Here is a 23,205-nt window from a genome sequence, read left to right as displayed (position 1 = left end):
GAAATATTTAAAGAGGATTAAGGACCTTGCTACTATATACTAGCATAGCTATGAAAACATCGATAAAATAGACTATAGAACTAACCTCTATTTTGAGCAATTCACGCTCAATAACACAAGTGTTATACAAATCGCGAGTGTAAGACGTAGCTTGTCACTCACACGAAACTAATATACCTGGCCTGTTTTTATCGGTTGTCTAACAGCAAGAAACTCTATAGATGTATAAATTATCCAATATACAAACAACAACCGTAGCAAGGGGCCCCTTATGTACCCCATCGGGTACACCCGACTCAGAAGCTCAGACCCGGCCGTTCCCAATGTACTATCTACAGATAGAGATAAATAACTATATTCTACTCTCAGTAATTAGCTGTCAATAATCTGAAGCTGTCCCAATATACCCGATAAGTCATTCTTTTCGCCTTATATTGGGACCCGTGAATTGCAATCTCCATAGAAACTTAATATCGCTGGTAAGCTATACGTCGTCCCATTGGCAGACAGCGTGCACGGATAAGGTGAGTTACCGTCGATAAGTTTATCGGGACAGAAAAGTCAACGATAGTTAAGATTTCTCAAGTAAGAGATAGACTGAATATTGGGAACGGCCGTTACTCTAACGAACGGTCAGAAGTCTCGACCACACTGGGTATGGCATAGAATGCCTTAAGGCTCGTAGGTATATATTATAATAATATATCCGCCGTTATGGATTACCAATCAGGAACAGTGCAATCTGAAAAATGTCCCTATGACTGGCGGTCCTGCTCTAGAATACGGTCAAACCCAAGCCACAATATAAAACCGTACAGAGCGTGCGATATACCTATACCTAACCAAGGTCGAAACACCAAGCAAATCTAGTGACTGTAACCGATTTTGATTGACAAGTCATAAACAGTCAGCCACGCTTGGCATAAGCACCTTGGTATTTTGAATATTAAACCCACAGAAGACAGAAAGATAGTAGAAGTAGTTTCGCATTATGAATGAAATGAAAACCGGCGTACCCAAATTCACACATTTAAACATTATGTCCCTTATTCATAATCGTCTGCTAACTTAAAGCATTGCTAATTCTCACTCTGTCTTCTTCTATTGACCTAAGTCAGAATGAGAAAAAACACTCCTTAGCGGCTGTTTTAAGTTAGCGCACCATTATGAATAAGGGGGTATGTAGTGTACTGACATCTAGTCTTAACAGAGTATGTGTTAACTATCATTGTCACTGTTATGACATCGACAGTCACATCAACCGTGTGACGTTGAGTACTATATTAGGAATGCACAGTACAGCGGAAGGCCCCATCCCGATTAGTCCGCATAGTGGCTTCTTATCTTCACAAACGTACCTTTCGTTTCAGACACGAAGGTGTCCTCTCCTCCCCTCGCCTGCTCACGGCTGGGGTACCACAGGGCTCAGTGCTCTCACCACTTCTATACATATCGTATACCAACGATATTCCCATCCCTAGAAATGGAGTCCAACTCTCTCTCTTCGCTGACGATACCGCTCTTTACGTCCAGTCCCAACAGATAGCTTCAGTCCTCTCCAGGCTCCAACGCTCAGTTAATGAGCTAGGTGACTGGTTTAGGAAATGGCGTATTGAGGTCAACCCGGATAAAAGCTCCGCAGTCCGTTTTGATTTTAAGCGCAGACGCTTCTGCCGGGATCGACCCATTCATCTATTAGGCTCCCCTATCCCCTTCAGGTCCACAGCCAAGTACTTGGGTGTGACCCTCGACTCCCAACTCACCTTCAGGCATCATGTCCAGAAGGTGACCGGAACCGCCCGCTTCTATCTGTACCGCCTAAACAGTATGTTAGGTAGGCACAGTAAAATGTCTTTTAGGAACAAGCGAACACTCTTCAAGGTTTGCATTCGACCGGTTATGACTTACGCCGCTCCAGTTTTCGCTCATGCGAAACCCAATATTATAGATAAACTCCAAACAGTCCAATCCATTTTCTGCCGTAAGGTTGTCAATGCCCACTGGTGCATTAGAAACGCAGACCTTCACCGGGACTTAGAGCTCCCCACCATCCAACAACACCTAAAGTGCTTGTCTGAAACTTTCTTTAAGTCCTCAGACAATCACCCAAATCCCCTGATCAAGGAGGCAGCGGATTATACCGCCCCCCCTCCTTCACGTTATCAAGTCGGGAGGCCCAGACACGCCCTCTCCGATCCCCCTAATAAACTCACGTCTGACCTGGAACGCCTCTTGGCATCCGGGGATAATCAGACGCATTTAGGTTCACCTCTAGTTTGTGATCATCCTTCTGATGTCACTAGTCCCAATTAGATAGCAACTTCTGTGCAATATCCCAGCGGAAACTCCATAGGGAGTGCAGCTTGCGCCTCTCTCTCCCCAAGAGAAGGTCGCCTTCGATGTAGGCTTAGAGGGCACCTGCCCAAAGCCAACTGCAGGTGGTGTTTAGTGGGTAGGCACCTAGGTTTCACGTGAGTCCCACAAAACCAACGCAGACTTAGGCTGCGTTGGTATGCATGAGCATTCACCACCTCCCTCCCGTCGTTATTCCGGAGGGTAGCCCATTTCCTTGCTTGGGCGCAAAAAAAAAGCGGAAGGCCAGTTCTAATCGGTTATTGGTTGCGTGCGGACGTGTCCGGGTGTAGTGCTACATAGTAAAGATTAGTTGTTTCACTCGTGAGCAAACGAGGAACATTACAAATGGCGACGAGGATAAACTGTAAGCTTTTCTTTATTTCAACTAAAACAAAAGGAGGAATTATGGTAAGACATATTTTAATCTACCTGCAAGTTTAAAGTAGTAACATAATTATATGGTATAAAGTTTTAATAACTTCTACTATTGTTCAACTCATATTATGCGAATAGTTCTTCATTATAGTCTGGAAATATGGATAGATATGTATTACAATAACATAATTAACTCGTTAATATGTTGATTTCTGTCGGAATGAATTCAATAGAATGTAATAACATTATTCTCGTGCGCGTAGCACGGAGTACTCGTGATTTTGAGGGTAGATAAATATCTAGAATCTACATACACTTAAGTGATAATTGTTAAAATAATTATCAGAATGCTTATAATGTAAAGTATTTTGATAAATAAATAACAAAATTGTTGAATGAAATTTAATGAAACAAAGATTTTATTATATTTCATAATCGCATTCCCATGCTGGTGACATAATAATAAATTAGTTACTAGTAACGATTAGTTGTCACTCGTGAGCAAACGAGTAACATTACAGGGTATATCTCATAATACACGTTAATTTCGGACTTCTAATTAGCCTAGCCAATTAGTGCCAAATAAAATAAATCATCCATACTAATATTATAAATGCGAAAGTAACTCTGTCTGTCTGTCTGTCTGTCTGTCTGTTCCTCTTTCACGCCTAAACGGCTGAACGGATTTTGATGAAATTTGGTATGGTGATAGATGATAACCTTGAAATGGTCATAGGCTATAAATAACGGCTGAACGGATTTTGATGAAATTTGGTATGGTGATAGATGATAACCTAGAAATGGTCATAGGCTATAAATAATCACGCCATCGTTCTTAGGGCGTAGGCAGTAGGCAGACAGATCTTGATGAAATTTAGTAAGGTAAATACTAATTGATGAAATTTAGCGAGCGAAGAGGCGGTGCGGCGCGAGGGGAGGGCCGTGCCCAACTGTGCCTACCCAAGCGGGCAGACGCACGAGGGCAGACGTCGTCGTCGCACGTATGCGAATATTGAAATATTGCGTTACGAAACTCTATTCGTTGCGTATTTTTGGTTAGGTTTGTCAGGTGCATAGTTGTTTAGGTTCAATACGTTATTGATTGATTTAGATATTTAGGTTATAAGTAAAAAGGTTTGCTTTATCGAAGTTTTTATAAAAAATTGTCTTACGTTGTAGTTTTTAAAACTACCGATTTTAAAAATCTTTAATTATTGTTTTATTGTTTTCGATATGCCACGCAAACGTAAATCCAATCTAAGCCGTAGTTCTAGCAGAGCTCGAACTGCAAAAGTTGCTAGAAGCCAAGAATCTGAAGAGCAGACTCAGACGCGTCAGATGTTAGATTCTCAGCGTCATGCGACTCAAAGAGCTTCTGCAGACTCAAGCCCGTAGGACCTTAGATGCTGAGCGCCACGCATCTCAAAGGGCCTCTGAGACGTTTACACAGACTCAAGCCCGTCAGGCCCTAGATGCTGAACGCCACGCATCTCAAAGAGCCTCTGAGACGTTTACGCAAACTGAGACCCGTCAGGCCCTGGATGCTGAACGCCACGCATCTCAAAGGGCCTCTGAGACCTATACGCAGACTCAAGCCCGACAAACCTTAGATGCTGAGCGCCACGCATTTCAAAGGGCCTCTGAGACGTTTACGCAGACTCAGGCCCGTCAGACCCTGGATGCTGAACGCCACGCATCTCAAAGAGCTGCTGAGACAGTGGAACAGACTCAGACACGTCGAGTTTTAGATGCCGAACGTCACGCGCAATTTATTGCGGCAGAGACTGACGAAAATTCACAAAGACGACGTCTTTTAAATGCTGAACGGCAGGCAGAAAGAAGACGTACGTTTTCAATGAGTACGTGGGAGGCATTTAATGGTGCCGCTTTTGAGTATGACCCTTTGATCGACTATGTTAATCACCGATTGGTTATCATTGGGAGAATGGATAAAAATGCAGATATTGTGAAGCACTGAAATGGAAAGAAGAAACTCCAGGTATGTGCTGTTCTGGTGGAAAGGTTAAAATTCCATTACTTGGCGAGCCAGAGGAACCTCTTAAATCTTTACTTTTATACGACAGTAACGAATCGCGCCGGTTTTTAAGCAGGATTAGAAAGTATAATTCTTGCTTTCAGATGACGTCATTTGGTGTAGATAAGGAGGTCGTAATGCCTGGATTTTCACCTACTTTTACCATCCAAGGACAGGTGTATCACAGGATTGGTTCCTTACTTCCCGCAAATAATGAACAACCAAAGTTTTTGCAACTTTATTTCATGGGCGATGAAAAAAACGAAGCTGATCGCAGGTGTCAAAATATACAAGGAATCGAAAGGGATACTGTTTTAAAAATCCAGAGAATGTTGCATGAACATAATCGCCTTATCAATACTTTCAAAACAGCACTAGAAAGAATGCCGGGAGAGGATTATAGGTTGGTGATGCACCCCGATCGCACACCAAGTGGGGAACATGAAAGGCGGTATAATGCACCGTTAATAAATGAAGTCGCAGCCTTGGTTACAGGCGAACAGTTTGCTTTCCGGGATATAGTTTTACAGGCCCGAGATGACACATTAACCAGGGTGCCTGATACTCATAAATTTTATGATGCGTTGCAATATCCGATCATATTTAGTAAGGGACAAGAGGGGTACCACTTTCAAGTTCCTCAAATTAATCCTGTAACAGGTCTTCCCTTGCATAACAAAAAGGTTTCATGCATGGATTTTTATGCCTACAACATGATGATACGAGAAAACAACTTTAACATTGTACAAAGATGCAAGCAACTGGCCAATCAGTTTTACGTTGACATGTACGTTAAAGTTGAAAGCGAGAGGTTACGGTACATATCATTAAATCAAACTAAACTAAGAGCAGAGAATTACATCCATCTTCAAGACGCTGTGGCAAATGACGCTAATTTAAATCCAAATAACTTAGGTCGTATGGTCATTTTACCATCTTCATTTGTAAATAGCCCGCGGTACTTACACGAATATACTCAGGACGCGTTTGTTTATGTGCGTACACATGGTCGCCCTGACTTATTCGTCACCTTTACTTGCAACCCAGCCTGGCCCGACATAGTCAATCAGTTGATGCCGGGGCAAAGCGCAATAGATAGACATGATGTAGTCGCAAGAGTTTTTAGACTAAAAGTTAAAAAACTAATGGATGTGATTAATAAAGGCCGAGTGTTCAGAGAAGCGCGCTGCTTTATGTACTCTGTCGAATGGCAAAAACGTGGACTGCCACATGTCCATATATTATTGTGGTTAAAAGATAAGTTACGACCCGATCAAATAGATAACATAATCAGCGCTGAAATACCGGATCCTAACATTGACAAGACTCTCCATGACATTATTGTAAAAAATATGATTCACGGTCCATGCGGACCCGAAAATCCACAGTGCCACTGCATGAAAGACGGAACATGCACAAAAAAATTTCCTCGCAAGTTAGTGAAAGAGACCGTTCACAACGACCACGGATACCCGCAGTATCGTAGAAGAGCGCCAGCAGACGGAGGTCGAACAGCAACCGTGAAGCTCCGAAATGCTAGCTACGTTACGGTTGATAATAGTTGGGTAGTCCCCTACTCACCAATTTTATCAAAAATGTTTAACGCCCACATAAATGTTGAGGCATGCAGTTCAGTACGCGCCATCAAATATATAAACAAGGGTAGTAATCAAGCTATTTTCAATTTTAGAAATACTGATCTTGCGAATCCCGTAGATGAGGTACAAACTTATCAGTCTGGTCGGTATGTCAGCAGCAACGAAGCCGTGTGGCGTCTGTTAGCATTTCCGTTGCACGAAAGGCATCCCACCGTGACACATCTCAGCGTGCATTTAGAAAATGGTGAACGCGTTTATTTTAATGAACACAATTTCCACGAACGAATAACTACTCCGCCAAAAACCACACTCACTGCTTTTTTTGATCTTTGTATCAGAGATGAGTTTGCAAAAACTCTTCTTTATGTCGAGGTGCCGAGGTATTATACTTGAGATGCAAGTAGGAAAACTTGGAAACGCCGCATTCAAGGTACTTCAGTTCACGATTGGCCTGGCGTCAAATCTGGAGATGCTTTAGGACGAGTTTATACAGTTCATGTTAGTAACATGGAATGTTTTTGTCTACGCATGCTTTTACACCATGTGCGCGGACCTACCTCTTTCAATGATCTAAAAAAATACAACACACAAGATTATCCTACATTTCGAGAGGCATGTGAGGCAAGAGGATTACTGGAGAATGACAACCATTGGGATGTGACACTGGAAGAAGCTGCTCAATGTAGATCAGCAGGCAAGATGAGAGAGCTATTTGCTGTATTAGTAGCGACATGTGGTCTTTCAAATCCTCAACAATTGTGGGATAAATACAAAAATGATATGACCGACGATATATTGCACAGATTACAAGAGCAAAATCCCAATGTCACGTACAGTGATTTAATTTACAATGAGGGTCTGACAAAAATTGAAGACCAGTTTAAAACAATTTCTGGAAAGGATTTATCAGATTATGGAATGATCAGACCACAGAGAACCGAGGAAATCAGTAGCGATTTAATACGGGAACTAGATTACGATACTGCTTCCTTACAACAACAATTGACAGAGTCTGTTCCACGTTTGATCCCAGAACAAAGGTTAGTATTTGACAATGTTTTCAAAAAAATCGAAGATGGCGAAGGTGGTTTGTTATTTTTGGATGCTCCCGGAGGCACGGGAAAAACCTTTCTTTTAAACTTGCTTTTAGCGCAAATCCGAAAAGATAAAGGAATTGCTGTAGCAGTTGCCTCTTCCGGAATAGCCGCCACTCTACTCAATGGTGGTCGAACGGCACATTCGGTGCTTAAACTGCCAAAAACTTAGCCCATGAAGAAATGCCAGTCTGTAATATAAGTAAAAACAGCGAGCGTGGACGTATGTTGCAGCAATGTAAATTATTAGTTTGGGATGAGTGTACTATGTCCCATAAAAGAGCAATTGAAGCTCTAGATCGGACTTTGAAAGACATCAAGAGTAATCCAAATATCATGGGGGGGATGGTGGTACTTTTAGCGGGCGATTTTAGACAGACTTTGCCGGTTATCACTAAAGGCACCCCTGCAGATGCAATAAATGCGTGTTTAAAAGCGTCAACGTTATGGGTGCACGTAAAAACGTTTAGTCTGTCTACAAATATGAGAGTGCAACTACACAATGATGTACAATCTGGACAATATGCTGCTGCTCTTCTTAAAATTGGAGAAGATCGTATGGCAAAGGATGGTAATGGCATGATTACATTGGATCGTGAATTCTGCAATGTTGTGCATAATCCAGATGATCTAAATAACTTCGTCTATAGCGAACTGCTAACTAATATGAGGAATAGAGACTGGTTATGTGAAAGAGCAATTTTAGCGCCGACGAATGAAATGGTGGGACAGATAAACGAGCAAATTATGTCACGCGTGGAAGGTGATATTGTTGAGTTTCTCTCTGTAGACACTGTAATGGATACTGAACAAGTAACATCATACCCTGTAGAATTTCTTAATTCTTTAGAACTGTCGGGAGTACCTTCACACAAACTGAGGCTGAAAGTAGGCGTTCCTGTCCTTTTAATGCGGAATTTAGATGCACCAAGACTGTGTAATGGCACACGGTTGCAAGTGACGCACCTCGGTCGTAATATTGTAAAAGCAATCATTATGACTGGAATGGCAAAAGGAGAGAATGTTTTAATCCCCCGTATACCCATAATTCCGACAGATTTGCCATTCCAGTTTAAGAGATTACAGTTTCCGCTGAAAATCGCATTCGCTATGACGATAAATAAAGCTCAGGGGCAAACATTAAAAGTAGCCGGCATTAATTTAGAAAAGAGTTGTTTTTCTCACGGACAATTATACGTGGCTTGCTCACGTGTTTCAAGTCCACAGAATCTCCATGTGTTGGCCAGAGAGGGAAAAACAAAGAACATAGTTTACAAAAATGTACTACAGTAATAAGGCCTCTTATTTTTAGCTTCCTACATTATTATATATTGTAAGTAACATTAAGTTAGTACTTCCTACGCAGATGATGTTACGGATGTCACACTGTCTAACATCGGGGGTTGGCAGGTAGGTAGTTAGTAGTATTTTAAACCGATTTACATTATTTACTTTTTATATTTACTTAGGAAACATTCGGAGCTATCCATTATGTAGCTTAGGTTGCTTTTGAACAAATTTTGATGTGAAGTTGAGGACTGGAACACGATAGTGGGACATTGTTGCAGGGGGACTTATAGCCGGGAGAAAACAAAAAAACTTATGCGGACGAAGTCGCGGGTAAAAGCTAGTTCATATTAATCTTAAAACATATGTTTCTATTACGCTAAATTGATACTTGCGTATTAAGTCCAATAGGCTTGCATTGTATTGTAGAAGAAGACCGAGTGAGAATTAGCAATGCTTTAAGTTAGCAGACTATAATGAATAAGGGGGATAGTATCTAAAGGTATTAAAATTTATTCGTTTGCGGTATCGTCGATACTTATAATAAATCTGTAGCGATCAAATATCTGTACAAAGAAAAAAAATGATCAAAACCGAGTCATTTTATTCAAGATGTAAAAGAAGAGAAGTAGAACGGGTCCCGATTTTTTTGGAATTTCTTTCTATCTCTGTCTGTTTGTACGGGCTAATTTCTGAAACTATTGGACCGATTAAATTGTAATTTTGCATGATGATACCTTACATCCCCGGACAACAATTTAGATACTTTTCATCCCGGAAAATTAAAGAGTTCCCGTGGGACAGTTAAAAACCTGTACTTACCTAAATAGCGTAGTACACAACAAATTATGCACATTATTTAATAAAATTTGGCATGTAGATACCTTATATTGCCGGTCTAATTATTTTCTATCCCAGAAAATTAATGGGTTCCCGTGGGATAATTAAAAACTAAAGTAACTTTTATGGCTAAGTAACAATAACTTATGCACATAATTTAATAAAATTTGGCATTTTGATAACTATATTGCCGGTTAACATCTTGGATACCTTTCATCCTGGAAAACTAACGAGTTCCCGTGGGAAAAATAAAATACTATAATTTCTTATTTAGCGTAGTACACAACAACTTATGCACCTAATTTAGTAAACTTTTCAAGTTGATACCTTATATTGCCGGAAAGCCATGTGTAAGTATTATAAATTTTAAAAATCCCATAAAATTGACGGGTTCCCACGAGAAAGTAAAAGATTACAAAAACATAGTCCACCATAGCATCATTCATATTAAATCAATTGTTTGTGACGGACATAATTTCCACCTGAGGCAAAAAGTGAGAACGACAGGTCATTTAGGTCAGACATAACAAATATGTAAATCGATACATACTTAACTTAATCTTACAACCCTGTGAAAATCTCAGTCCTACCTTCTGGCTTTCCAAAGAAGTATCTTCATATTATTAATACGAAAGTTTGTAAGAATGTCTGGATGTATGGATGTATATTTGTGGCTCTTTCACACGAAATCTACTAAATGGATTTTATTGAAACTTTACAATTATATAGCTTACATATCAGAGTCATACTTACATAACAGATATTTTATGTAGATAATCTCTGTATATACTATTATTTGAATAGCTATGACGATGACGATAAACAACCGAATGCGCGATATTGTGGTGCAGTCCGGCGGCAGGCGGTGGGACGGGCTTGCGAGCGACCGTTCGCCCGAGGGGTTATTAATTTTAAACGCCTGCAGTTCCTATTAATTTGCATTTTCAATGACTATCAACAAATCGTACGGTCAAACCCTAATTTGTTGGATTTGCCTCCGTCCAGAATCGCAGAGTAATATAAAATCATTGAAAAATTGACTAAAACAGAAAATACTTTTTTTCATTTAAAATAAATTATAACAATTATCTACAGGGTAATCTTTTTTATGGAAAAGGAGGACTAAAGAGCGTATGGTGTTAAGTGATCATCGCCGCCCACATTCTCTTGCAACACCAGAGGAATCAGCAAGAAAAGCATTGCCGGCCCTTATCTCTGGATCTACTGAGCCGATTTATAAAATTCTGTTATTAATAGAAATTCATATTTTTGTGAGTGTCATATACTCATATATATTATATATTTACCCTCTAAAGTACTTTTTCATAGTAGTTGTATTTGTAAAATACGTCGGAGAAAAAACCGTAGAACACTAAAAATAAATTATATGGCAAAACAACGTTTGCCGGGTCCGCTAGTATAATATAATAGTCCAGATCTTTACTAGATAAGGGAGTGCTAATTTTTTATAATTTCCAGAATGTTGGCACGAGTCCCTAGGCCGTTTCTTATACATACTTATTTAAAAATGATAAGCAACATGATCTATTATCTCAAAAATTATACATTGTAAATCCTTGATATCATATCATATATATTTTAATGTGTCATGTGTATGTTTTAATTTTTTTAACGCTTAATACTGTTTGTCATCCCGTTTATTACGAAAAATACGCCAACAACAGAAGAACCATAACCTCTGATACTGCAGGGTTCTCGTGGATTTTCTTCTATTGATGACAATGGAACCCTACGGAATTCAATGAATTGAAGATCTAATTGAGAATGTGAATAACACACAAAAAGGAGCCCTGAGTGGGAGTGATAAAGACGAAAAGGAGTCAACTCCGATTTTGTCAATCGCCCAGGCATTATCAGCTGTTAGTGATTTAAGACTGCTTCCAGCTTCTTTAAGTCAAAGCAAACACGCACTGCAAAAGTTAAAATATGTTTTAAAACTTGTACTTAATTGCTAATACATCAAATCTTTCTGTCAAACCAAAATAAGTGATTACCTCAGAATACAGAACAAACATAAAATTACACCATGTATTTAAAGCTGTTTAATTTAATACCTACATATACGATATTAGAACATAATATTATGCAGTATTATTTATTTCCCTATCCCGCTTTCTCGTTTAAGACGTGTTGTTGGTTGGGTCCATAGACCAAGTATAGTAACTAGACTAATTGATAGCTTCCGTCCCACTCACACGAGAAAAAGAAAAACGTATGCGAGTCTTAAGTAAAGAAATGAGATAGTGTGATTAGATTTTTTGTTTCACCATGCGTGCACACCCAGTGTGCTAAAGAAACTTGACAGCGCTGCACAGAAAACTTATGAAACGTGTGAAATATTCACTATTTATTCAACATCAGTGACAATTTTAAGTAGAATCGAAGGAAATATAGTGCGATGTTGTGTTTTACGATGTAAAAGTGATAGTGAAAGAACACTTGTGTTATATTATGTACTTATTGTTCCTATATATGTCGGAGAATTACAATATAAAAGTAATATGTAGAGTAGCAGTAGAGCGCTCAATGAGCGCTCTACTGAGAAGTCGCATTCGTCTTCAAGCTAGCGCTCGCGCCGCACACTGATCGACTTAAATAACATGGTAAATACCAACACCGAGACGCCCGATTTTAAATCCAAATAAATCTCCGAGATATATATAGGATATTATCTATCTCATGTTGGCCACGCCAAACCGATGTCTAGTTACTATACTTGGACTATGGTTGGGTCCCTGTGTTGGTGGATCGTCTTAATTCTTAATAGTTTAATATATGTTGTTATCGTTATTAGTTTGCCCTCTTTACTATTTATCCCACCTTACACGTTAGGGAGATGGGGAAGGCTGAAAACCAGCGCTGCAATATTATTTCAAGCAGCATAAGCTGAGCCTACTCCCTTTTGTCTTAATGTATGTTTATAATAAGCTGATATTGTATACTTCAATCAAGTTCAAGACAATAAATATTATTATTATTATATTATAGTCATAAAACTTTGACAGGACAGCGACACATCCGCTGGGCTTAGGGCACAGAGTACCTTTATTTTTGGCTAAGGGCAGTTAGGGCTAGTGAACTCGCCGAGCGCATTGGCTATTCTCTGCCATTGCCCATTGGCCGATCCGGCGAACTTGCTAAGTCAAGGTAAAATAGGTACTTTATGTATGCAGCGCATTGATATACAAGGCTTTTTGTATATCAATGATGCAGCGCAAAACTTTAAATCAGGTGACCGCAGTCCCGAGTCCGTGACAGTTTACACTTGACAGCTGTTGTCAGCTGTTGTTTACCTTATAAAATAGGTTAAGACTTATAGGAAATTATGAAGAATTGTCTTTCTCCAAAATTATAATCAATTTTAATTACCTTCCGATATAAAAAATCATTTAGACTTTACGTCTAGTATTTAATTCGCCCGCATCGCTTAAACTATGCACGATAAGACTTATGAGGTGAGTGTACTTTATCATTATTTGATTGTACATAATTAAATTTAAATAGGTAAGTACGAGATTTAGTCGAGAATAAATTCAAATTTAAATCAGGACATCATACAACTCACAAGATATTTTAAGACTTGTATTAATAATGATCAATTTGTGATCAAATATCATATTTTTATAATTTAAATAAGTACGTGTTGTAACAAAACTAAAATATTTTTTATTACAGCTTTGAAATGTTTTTACAGATTTTTTAGAAAAATGTTTTCACCAGTTAAAGACACATTTTTATACTTTGCTTATGGAAGCAACTTGTTAAAGAAACGCATTCACATAAATAACCCATCTGCAGAATTTATTGGTATTGGCAAACTCAATGTAAGTACCTAGGGATGTAGGTTCTAGATAGCATTTTTTTTTTTAAAGTTGTTAATGGATTTTATTCTCTTAAGGAATGATGTCTGCTGCTGCTTTGATTTCTGCTTAGATTTCATATTACTAAATATCCACATTTAGTTTGATGTTATGTCAAACTCAACCACTATATTATTGTCAGGGATAGTTGCAAATCTTTTGTTTTAATAATAGATATTATGTGTTATAGTTATTATCTAAGTCGATATAACAATTATGACTATTAGAATTCTGATTTTTGGCTCATATTGTATATATATGTGCTCATATAGTTACACAGTATTTATGCAACATGGTTTTGTACTATACCTGATGATAAGTGACACCCATGTGTGATAAAAACTGCACAGCTGTATTTAATAAATTTCTTGTTGATAGCAGTGTTAAGTTAACCAGTTAACGATTAGTTATGAAAGATCTGTCGTGTGATGATTCCAAACTGCCCTCTGCATTAATGATGACCAGTAATCAATAAAATACATGAATTATTCAGTATTGTTATTTTTATTTTAGAACCACCAATTAAACTTCATCAAATATAGTGATCACTGGGGAGGCTCCTCAGCTACAATAGTGCCAACTGAAAACTCTTTTGTCTGGGGTGCTATATGGAGGCTTAAAAATGAGGACATGTCAAAATTAGACTGGTATTAAACTTTCTTCTATTTTACTTTTTTAATTTTGTTTAAATCATCCCATGGCCTTATTTCTCAATATACAAAATATTGAACATTTAATATTTTGCTGCAGATTCATTTCACTTAGCAAAGCTGTTCTTTTACAATATAAGTCAAATATTGGGATAACCTTTTTGTATGTTAATTTATGTAATGTGGAAATAAGAGTTCAATATAATTTTGTTGACATATTCATAAGTAGGTAATTTTTAATAAAGGTAGGGTAGACCAATGCAAATTGGGGATAAACTTTCCAATATGGAACTACAATATAAATGCCCATATTTTTTATAGATAGTACTCATTAAAAGAAAGTGTTTTGCAAAGTTTTAGGTTGCCGAAACGTACGGTTCATGAGATACATTTTTTTTTACTTTTCATACAAAGTACATACTCCTGTAAGCTTACAACGTTGAGCATATAAAATATTTTGCCAGAAACTAAAGGTAGGTTAGGTTAAGTTAGAACGACTATACATATCAGCCCGGCCTCAGGCCAGTCAACAACCAGTATTTATGGTAATACTTCAGATAACAGAATCTAGATGAAATTAAAGGTTATAGGTTTCATCAGACGTATGGAAACGAGAATAAAAATAAATAATACAATAACGTAAAACGAATATAAGGAATGAAAATATCAGATTAAAATCATTCTATAATCTAAATAGCACTATTCTAACCTTAAAACTTTAACCATGAATATCTCCATAGCCATGAGGTTCCGCAGGGTGGGGATGGCACAGGGGGGTAGCCCCAAACCCCTTAAACCTCATATATTGATGGTCCAAGAAGATTAACCCGAAATTTCTTCGAAAAACATCTAGTAATAATATGTGTTAGTTTTATTGTCAAAATGTAAGTCAGTAACAATCTAGCTATGCATTAATTATTTCAAAACCTAAATTATTCATAAATTTTTAAAAATATTAATTTAAAACTTGAAAGTCCAAAAATATTATAACCTCTCCAACTTTCAGGGCGAATGGGATCAAACATATTACTAAATAGAAAATTTCTCGATTTTATAAGCAATGAAATCATTGGCATTGTACAAGCATTACCTCTGATGTAGAATGTACTAGTCAAATCAAAACAGTACCAATGGAATCATTTGGCTTTGCGTAGAGGCGTCGCTTCATTGTGTCTTCTACCGCATTTATCACGGGGAGTGTTCCGAAGAGCTGTTTAACCTGATTCCTGCCGCCGAATTCCACATTCGCACGACACGCCACAAGTTAGGATATCATCCCCACCATCTGGTTGTGTGGCGGTCCTCCACAGTGCGGTTTTCAATGAGCTTTCTTCCTCGTAGTACAGAAATGTGGAATGAGCTTCCTTGTCCGGTGTTTCCGGGACGATACGATATGGATACCTTCGAAAAAGCGCGTATACCTTCCTTAAAGGCCGGCAACGGTCTTGTGATTTCTCTGGTGTTGCAAGATAATGTGGGCGGCGGTGATCACTTCACACCAGGTCACCCGTACGCTCGTTTGTCCTCCTGTTCCATAAAAAAAATGGAAGTTGGTGCTGGCGGATGGTGATATGTCTCTTGTGTTCTTGACATGGAATTTTCGCTTTATTCAAAATATTAATGAATTTGTTATTCTGATCCGATTCGCCTCGGTCTACTCTACCCTTCATTAGTCCTTAAATTAAATTATTAGAGAGAATTAAAAATAAACAAATTATTACATTTAAATTTGGAATCTGTCATTTTTATATGATTGGTTATTGAGTTTTCTCATTTTGGCGCCAATACATTGTACAATATTTTGCGATATTAGAGTGTGGTGATAAAGAGAACCGAATCGCTGTGATTGCATTACACAAAGTAGGTATGGAGCCAAATGCAATTCTTAAAACTCCCCATACACTTGGTATTAGTAAAATTTTGGTGCACATTTAATAGGTACAATGAGACCTCTTCTGCTTGTGACAGAAAAAGATCTGGCCTTCCAGGTAGTGTTCGTACGAAAAAGGTGGTCAAAGCAGTAAGGGAAAGAATTCGAAGAAATCCTGTCCGCAAGCAAAAGATTTTGTCTCGGTAGATGAAGATAGCGCCTAGAACCATGTCGCGTATTTTTAAAAGATGACTTAGTACTTGCAGCCTATGAGAGATGTACTAGTCTTTTCTTAACTGATAATTTAAAAAAGAATAGGGTGGTAAAATGAAAAGAGCTACTGAAGCGGTACGCGATGGGAGGTCACAGAAAAATTTTGTTTAGGGATGAGATTTTATTTACAATTGAGCAACATTTTAAAAAACAAAATGACCGTATTTATGCTCAAAGCTCTAAGAAAAGCCGACTTCAATGATGGTTTGGTGGGGTATTAGCTATGAAAGAGTGACTGAGCCATACTTTTGTGAAAAAGGTAAACATCGGCACAAGTGTATCAAGATAACATTCTTGAGAAGGTAGTGAAGCCCCTTAACAACACCATGTTCAAGAATGATCCTTCCAGCAAGACTCGGCGCCGGGTCATAAAGCGTGGTCTACGCAGTCTTGGCTGGAAACGAACGTTTCGGACTTCATCAGAGCTGAAGACTGGCCGTCGTCTAGTCCCGATCTTAATCCGCTGGATGATGATTTATGCTCAATTGTAGAGAGTACGGCTTGCTCTAAACGCCATGATAATTTGGAGGCCCTAAAACAATCCGTACGATTGGCAGTGAAGAATTTTCCCATGGAAAGAGTGTGTGCTTCTAATGATAACTGGCCTCAAAGTTTAAAGGACTGTATTGCAGTCAATGGAGACCACTTCGAATAAGCTCTTTAGATTTTTAATTGTTTTATATTTATTTATTTAACTGACACACTGTAAAACTAATAAATGTAATTTGCAATAGACATTTTTATATTTTTTTGGCAAGAATAGGTAAATTGAGAATCTCCTTGTTTTTGTGATTGTTGAAATATCATGTTTACATAAAACTGCATGACTGGAGAGACTGACGATAACGTTATATTTTGTCGGTCCCCTATAAATGTAGAAAGATAACATCAAAAATAAATAGTATTTGACTACTACTAAGTAGTTTACTAAAACTTAACCGGAAGTTAATTAATTGCGCAATGCGACCGCACATTTTACACACTCATTGCGGAACACGTACCTGTCGGCACTTGCGCTTAACTGACGAATGTTAATGACTCGCGCAGTGCGATGATGTATCCATTTCTTTTAGTTATATGGAAAACTTTCAGAAATAAAATACCTAATTTTATTATATAATAATTGGTAAGAGAAACATTATTAGTTTCTCACGAGTCATATTGTATATATTGAGTAAAAAGGTTTTTTTCCGCACCTCGATGAACTCACTTTTAGTCCCTGGTACGAGGGAGAAAAGTGGCCGATTCTCTCCGGCAAGACTACTTTTGTCCTTCGTACCAGGGACTAAAAGCCAGCTTTTCATCTAGGTGGGAAATAAAATCGTATACGCGTGAGTGAGATAAGGGTGAGAATGACCTACTTTTCTCCCTAGATGCGTAATATACTAATTTTGATATAGCTACCTTCACCCGTTAGAGGTATCTGTATTATAATGTATCATGAATTAATTACAGGCAAGAAGGTGTAGATACTAATTGGTATTTCGCTAAAACTGTTGAAGTTGAAGCCGAGGATGGAACTATAGTAGAATGCCGGACATACCAACAAACCACAAACCCTCCAGTTAGGAAGGAAGGAGAAGACATTCCAGTAGACAGACGACCATCAATGACCTACCTAGACTGTATTTTAAGAGGGGCTATGGAGTGCAACCTACCAAAGGAATATGTTATTGGGTTAAAAAAGATATCACACAATGGGAATAAAGCATCCGCCAAGATGATAGAAAAGTTGAACATGTGAAGACAGAGTGCTATTACATCTATATTGATTTAATAATCAATGTCAAAGTGTAATAAGATTTAGTAAATAACCCACAGCAAGCTTATATTTTTTTTTCACGTTTAAACTATAGTCTTATTAACATATTTCAAGACAACACAGCTTTTACAAGTCAATAAGAACTCTTTTGCATAAAAAAGAATTCAAGTATATGAATAATGACTTCCATAAATAATTTATAACTCTAGATTGAGCATCTTGCAGTCAGGCAGCGACAATGGGCCAGGTTCATTGCTTTGGTTTACGTCACAGGCTACGTCTTACAATCGTCATACTTGTGTGTGTCACCTTTTTTTTAGCTTGCGTGTGTTGCTGAAAATAAAGGTTAAATCCACTCATTTTAATTAGCTTAAAAAACTAAATAATTCATTTATATATTTTTAAAGCTTATTTAAGTTATTACCGTAATCAGAAATAAAAGCTGTGTCAACAATATTGAACTCAAAAGCAAACCTTATACTCCCTCTATGTTTTGAATAATTAAATTATTCTGTGTGTATTTCTATGACGTAATGTCAATAAAATTGTTGTGTTATTGTTGTCAAATATATTTTATAAAAAATTAATGTATTTTTATTAGGTATCTTAATATAATCCTCTTCTAAAGTTTTATTTCAAAATGAGTAAGGAATCGGCTATAAATCTGGATACACTTCTATACTTTGCCTATGGAAGTAATTTATGGTCCTTCAGAATTCATATGAATATTCCCTCTGCACAATTTGTATCAATTGGACGCCTCGATGTAAGTAGCTGCCTACTATTTCTTATTCCTGTACTATAATTGATATTACGTAGGTCACACTAAAAGTTTTGCGTAACTTAAAAAAACAACATGTTATAACCAAAATATTATGTTTATTGATTTTAAACATACTCTCCTTTACATTTTAAACATTTATACATGCGATCGAACCATTTTTTAAAACAGGTCAAAACAAAACAAACCACAGATCTGCAGGTATGTTTTTTACGTGCTGATTGAGTTCTATCACTGCCTCTTCCGAATCGATAAAAGTGAAACCTCTCATCAAATCTTTGATTTTGGGGAAAATACAGAAATCACGGGGTGCTAGGTTGGGGTTATGTGCGGAATGGGTGACGTGAAGTTGTACTTTTTCGGAAGCTAAAAATGACTTAGTTTTGTTGGCCGTGTGTGAAGAAGAGTTGTCATGATGTAGGAGAACGCGGCTTTTTGGTCGTCTTTCGTGAACTTTTATTAACATCCTGGGTAAACAAATGTTAGAATACCACTCGGCATTAAATGAACACTATTTTGATCTTCAAGTGGAATTGTGCAGATGGGACCCGTAGCTGAGAAAAAAAATGCGATATTTTTTTTACCAACGTTTCTCGCCTGTCTCACTTTTGTTGGCCTGTTCTCATTTTCAAACACCCATTCATACACAAGTATGCTGTTTTTTCGGTTCAAAACAATAAATCCACGTTTCGTCTCTTGTGACAATGTCTGCTCCGCTAGCAATTCACGAGGGATGAAACGACAAAATTTCCGAACTTTCAATTCTTCGTGTAAAATTTTCTGAATTTGGCGTATACCTACCATCTCCAATAGTCCTCAAATTGTCGCATAGATAATTCGCGGGTTTTCTTCAATTAGCCGCTTAATAATAGCCACATTATTTTCGTTGACCGCAGTTGAAGGCTGCCCAACCCGAAACCCGACCTCTCTCAAATTCAGCAAACCATCGCCTCACGGTGCTCAAGCAAGGTGCTTCTCTCCCAAAGCATTTGGTAGGCTAGCGGCACTGTCTTGCGGAGAGAGAACTTTTAAAATCATAAAAAATCATCGCTGTAAAAACTTTTCGACTTAATTCCATTTTCGTTGCGTACGCAGAACTATGATGTGCGATAAAAAACAATTGGCAAATGATGTCCCGACACTTGTTTTTTTTATTACCAAGAAGGTTGCAACGTTTCAAAAAATATAACATTCGAAATTCAAATAGTTTCGATTAGCTAGAAGTGCAAAACTTTTAGTGTGCTCCATGTATTTGATTTATTAGTTTGAGCCTTAGAGGCATCCGGTTAAGCGATGCGAGAGATAGGAGGATATTTGTTCGCTATTTGGCCACTCTCCTGCCCTCTAAACAAGTGCTGGAGCGTTTCTTCTGCCTCCAACCGTCCTCTGCGTAAGGGGCGTCTATCACACCTGTGGTAAATAGATGTTTGTTTAAGGGACAGTAGCCTGTTATGAAATCTATTAAATAATAATAATATTGTACCTGTGTCGGTAGTTCCATTAAGTTGCGGCCTCTGTAAGGCGACTGGAACATTTTTGTTTGCCAGCTGCATTCACTAATTCTCCATTATTTAAACTGGGTTTTTCAGTTTTTTGCGAAGCCATGTTTTGATTTGGGCAAGAGGTATAGTTAGCACTGGTTTCGGTTTATATACTACAGCCTCAAATCAGCCCTTTTGGTCTATTCGTCAGTATCATTTCCTATCCAATTGCTGCATCCTTCATCCATTGATGTTTTGGTATGATAATAAATAACCTTTTTTGGATTTTTAATGTGTCGTTCTGGAAAAAACGCCCAGGAACTTTCTTTGTACAAGGTAGAAGGTTGCTTAAAAATGTTTTTGAACTTAAACTTTTGCCTTCATGAATCTTTACAATTCAAATGATAAAGGTAGCACCTAACCTAAGGTCGGGGTGTTATAGGTAATATTCGCCCGCTTGTCACTGATACTTGCAGTCCAAATTGCACTGACCTTGATTATAGAATTACAGACTCGACTTCATCAAGTACTCAAAGTTTTGGGGTGGTCCTACAGCCACGCCCGTCCCTACGGCCAATGCCCACGTGTGGGGAGTTGTTTGGCGCCTCCATGTGGATGATATAGAACATCTCGATACGTAAGTTAATGAATCAATTAAATACTTAAATATCGTCGCTGAAACGATCGAATTTTGCCGAAACATATTATGAAAATACTTATTTACATTAAAGGTACCTCTACCGGTTGGGTAGAGACGTCGATTCAATTTTCTACCGCATTAATCAGGGGAAGTGTTCCAAAGAGCTGTTTCACCTGAATCCTGCCGCGGAATTCTACATTTCCACGACACGACACTAAATTGGGTATCATCCCCACCGTCTGTATGTCTGTAGTACCTCCACAGTGCGGTTTTCAAGGAACTTTCTTCCGCGTACAACAAAGCTGTGGAATGAGCTTCCTTGTGCGATGTTGCCGGGACGATGCGACATGGGTACCTTCAAAAAAAGCACGCAAACCTTCCCGAATGGCCGGCAACGCACCTGTAATTCCTCTAGTGTTGCAAGAGAATATGGGCGGTGGTGAACACTTAACATCAGGTGACCCGTACGCTCGTTTGTCCTCCTCTTACATAAAAAAACCGCCATGTTCATTCGTGATAAAAATTTAACGCTGTTTGTACGTTTTTAGGTCGTATACCTATCAGGTTTTTCAGTAGGTAGTACCGTTTTCTTGATATTTTTTGCCAGAATCTTTATAAAAATGCATGAATACTACTAGATCACCTACCTATAACATACCTATTAAGAGTTCTGGAATATGGACCCTAGATAGACTCTTGGACTACTGTACTTCGTCCCCGGATCCTGAACGATGCGCTCATCGTCTCCTCACTAAACTCAACTATTGAGAAACAAAAATCTATTGCCGAAATTAATGCAAGTTTGAGTGCGATCTCCACTAGTGAGATCGTATTCTAACCTTCAGTGGGTTCAGTGACACGGCTGACGACTCGTGTCCTGAGCCGTGTCATGGTATAGAGTCTATACCATGACATGGGTCAAGATGGTTTATATTCCAGATCGTCTGTCTATACTATAGAATATTATCTGGAATATTACCGAGAAAAGATCAGTTTGTTTATTGTAAAGCTTTCTTATTTACAGACAAGAGGGTGTGGATAAAAGAATATACTACGTAAAACATTTGGAAATTCTTACCCCGCACCAAGGAATGTTGATTTGTCGTTCTTATATAAATGTGATCAATCCTTTGCCCCGAGGCGACAACGACAAGATACCGATTGAAAGGTGGCCATCCTGGTCCTACATGACCGTCATCATGTTCGGAGCCATGGAACACGAGCTACCTCAGTATTACATCCAGTATTTGAAAAGGATAAAGCATAATAACGAGCAAGGATGTTTCTTTATGGAATGTCTTCTGAGACGTTATTCATCAGAGAGGCCTTGTATATGTCCGGAGAAAAAATTCATAGACAGGAGAGTTTTAAAATTAGATGTACGGAAATTAAGGGCTAAGGAAGGGGAATAATACTTACATATTATTATTATACTAAGAACTATATATTTATGAATGTTGACATTAATTATTTTGGAAACCTAAATTTTTTATCTTGGCGCAATTGGCGAAATTAATCTAATATGTAATGATCAATTATAGAAAACTAAGTTACCTACAGGTTACAGGAATAAAATTATTAATAAAATTTTTGGGCTATAAAAATGATGAAGATGTTGGCCGATTCTGAGACCAACCCGATATGAACACAAAATTTGATACAAATCGGTTCAGCCGTTTGAGAGGAGTTTGATAACAAACACCACTACATGAGAATTTTATACATACAAAAATAATTATATAGATTTGACTGGAAGATTCGAAAGTATTTAATAGGAATAGAATATTATTTTATTGATGAACATAAATTTAATGCACAAAATGCTTACGAAACAAAAAGTGTATTAGAAAGAAAATTAAATCACCCAAAAGATAAGAATTATTATGATTAACGATTGTAGTGTATATTACCAAATGTTTTCAATGATATACAAGTTCATTGTATTTTTTCTTTATTAGCTTCTTTTATTTTTTCAAATCAACTACTTACTGCAAGTATAACGACACCAACAGTCTTAAGAGCTAGAAGGAGACTAAAACGGCAAGTAGTGGAAATGAAAGACGTCACAATTAAGTGCTCAATTAGTGCTGTCGATGTAGTAAATGATTTTAGAATTTTTCTTTATAAAATTTTTTCAAATCAACTTCTGCTAATATAATGACGCCAGCAGTCTTAAGTTAGTATGAAATTATTTAGCCCACTCGAGTGGTACGAAAGATTTCATACTAACTTTACCATCTCTCTATAGGTACCTCTGCAAGTAAAAGATGCAATTTGGAAAAT

At 37.9% G+C, this 23,205-nt stretch overlaps 2 protein-coding genes across 2 annotated transcripts; both read left to right on the top strand.

Moving 5' to 3' along the window:
* The first annotated feature begins 12,886 nt into the window (after window positions 1-12,886).
* LOC126966620 (gamma-glutamylcyclotransferase-like) lies at window positions 12,887-18,607 on the top strand. The gene is made up of 4 exons (XM_050810785.1): window positions 12,887-13,060; window positions 13,300-13,429; window positions 13,979-14,112; window positions 17,714-18,607. The coding sequence occupies exons 1-4, from the start codon at window positions 13,056-13,058 to the stop codon at window positions 18,000-18,002; spliced, it is 558 nt and encodes a 185-aa protein (XP_050666742.1). The 5' UTR covers window positions 12,887-13,055; the 3' UTR covers window positions 18,003-18,607.
* LOC126966617 (gamma-glutamylcyclotransferase-like) lies at window positions 18,607-23,205 on the top strand. The gene is made up of 3 exons (XM_050810781.1): window positions 18,607-18,786; window positions 20,786-20,919; window positions 21,947-23,205. Exons 1-3 carry the CDS (start codon window positions 18,661-18,663, stop codon window positions 22,332-22,334), a joined length of 648 nt encoding a protein of 215 aa, XP_050666738.1. The 5' UTR covers window positions 18,607-18,660; the 3' UTR covers window positions 22,335-23,205.

This window comes from Leptidea sinapis, chromosome 10, assembly GCF_905404315.1.
Source record: "Leptidea sinapis chromosome 10, ilLepSina1.1, whole genome shotgun sequence".
Lineage (NCBI taxonomy): Eukaryota > Metazoa > Arthropoda > Insecta > Lepidoptera > Pieridae > Leptidea > Leptidea sinapis.
Note: the sequence above shows the minus strand (reverse complement) of the source record. Positions and strands in the feature narration are given on the sequence as shown.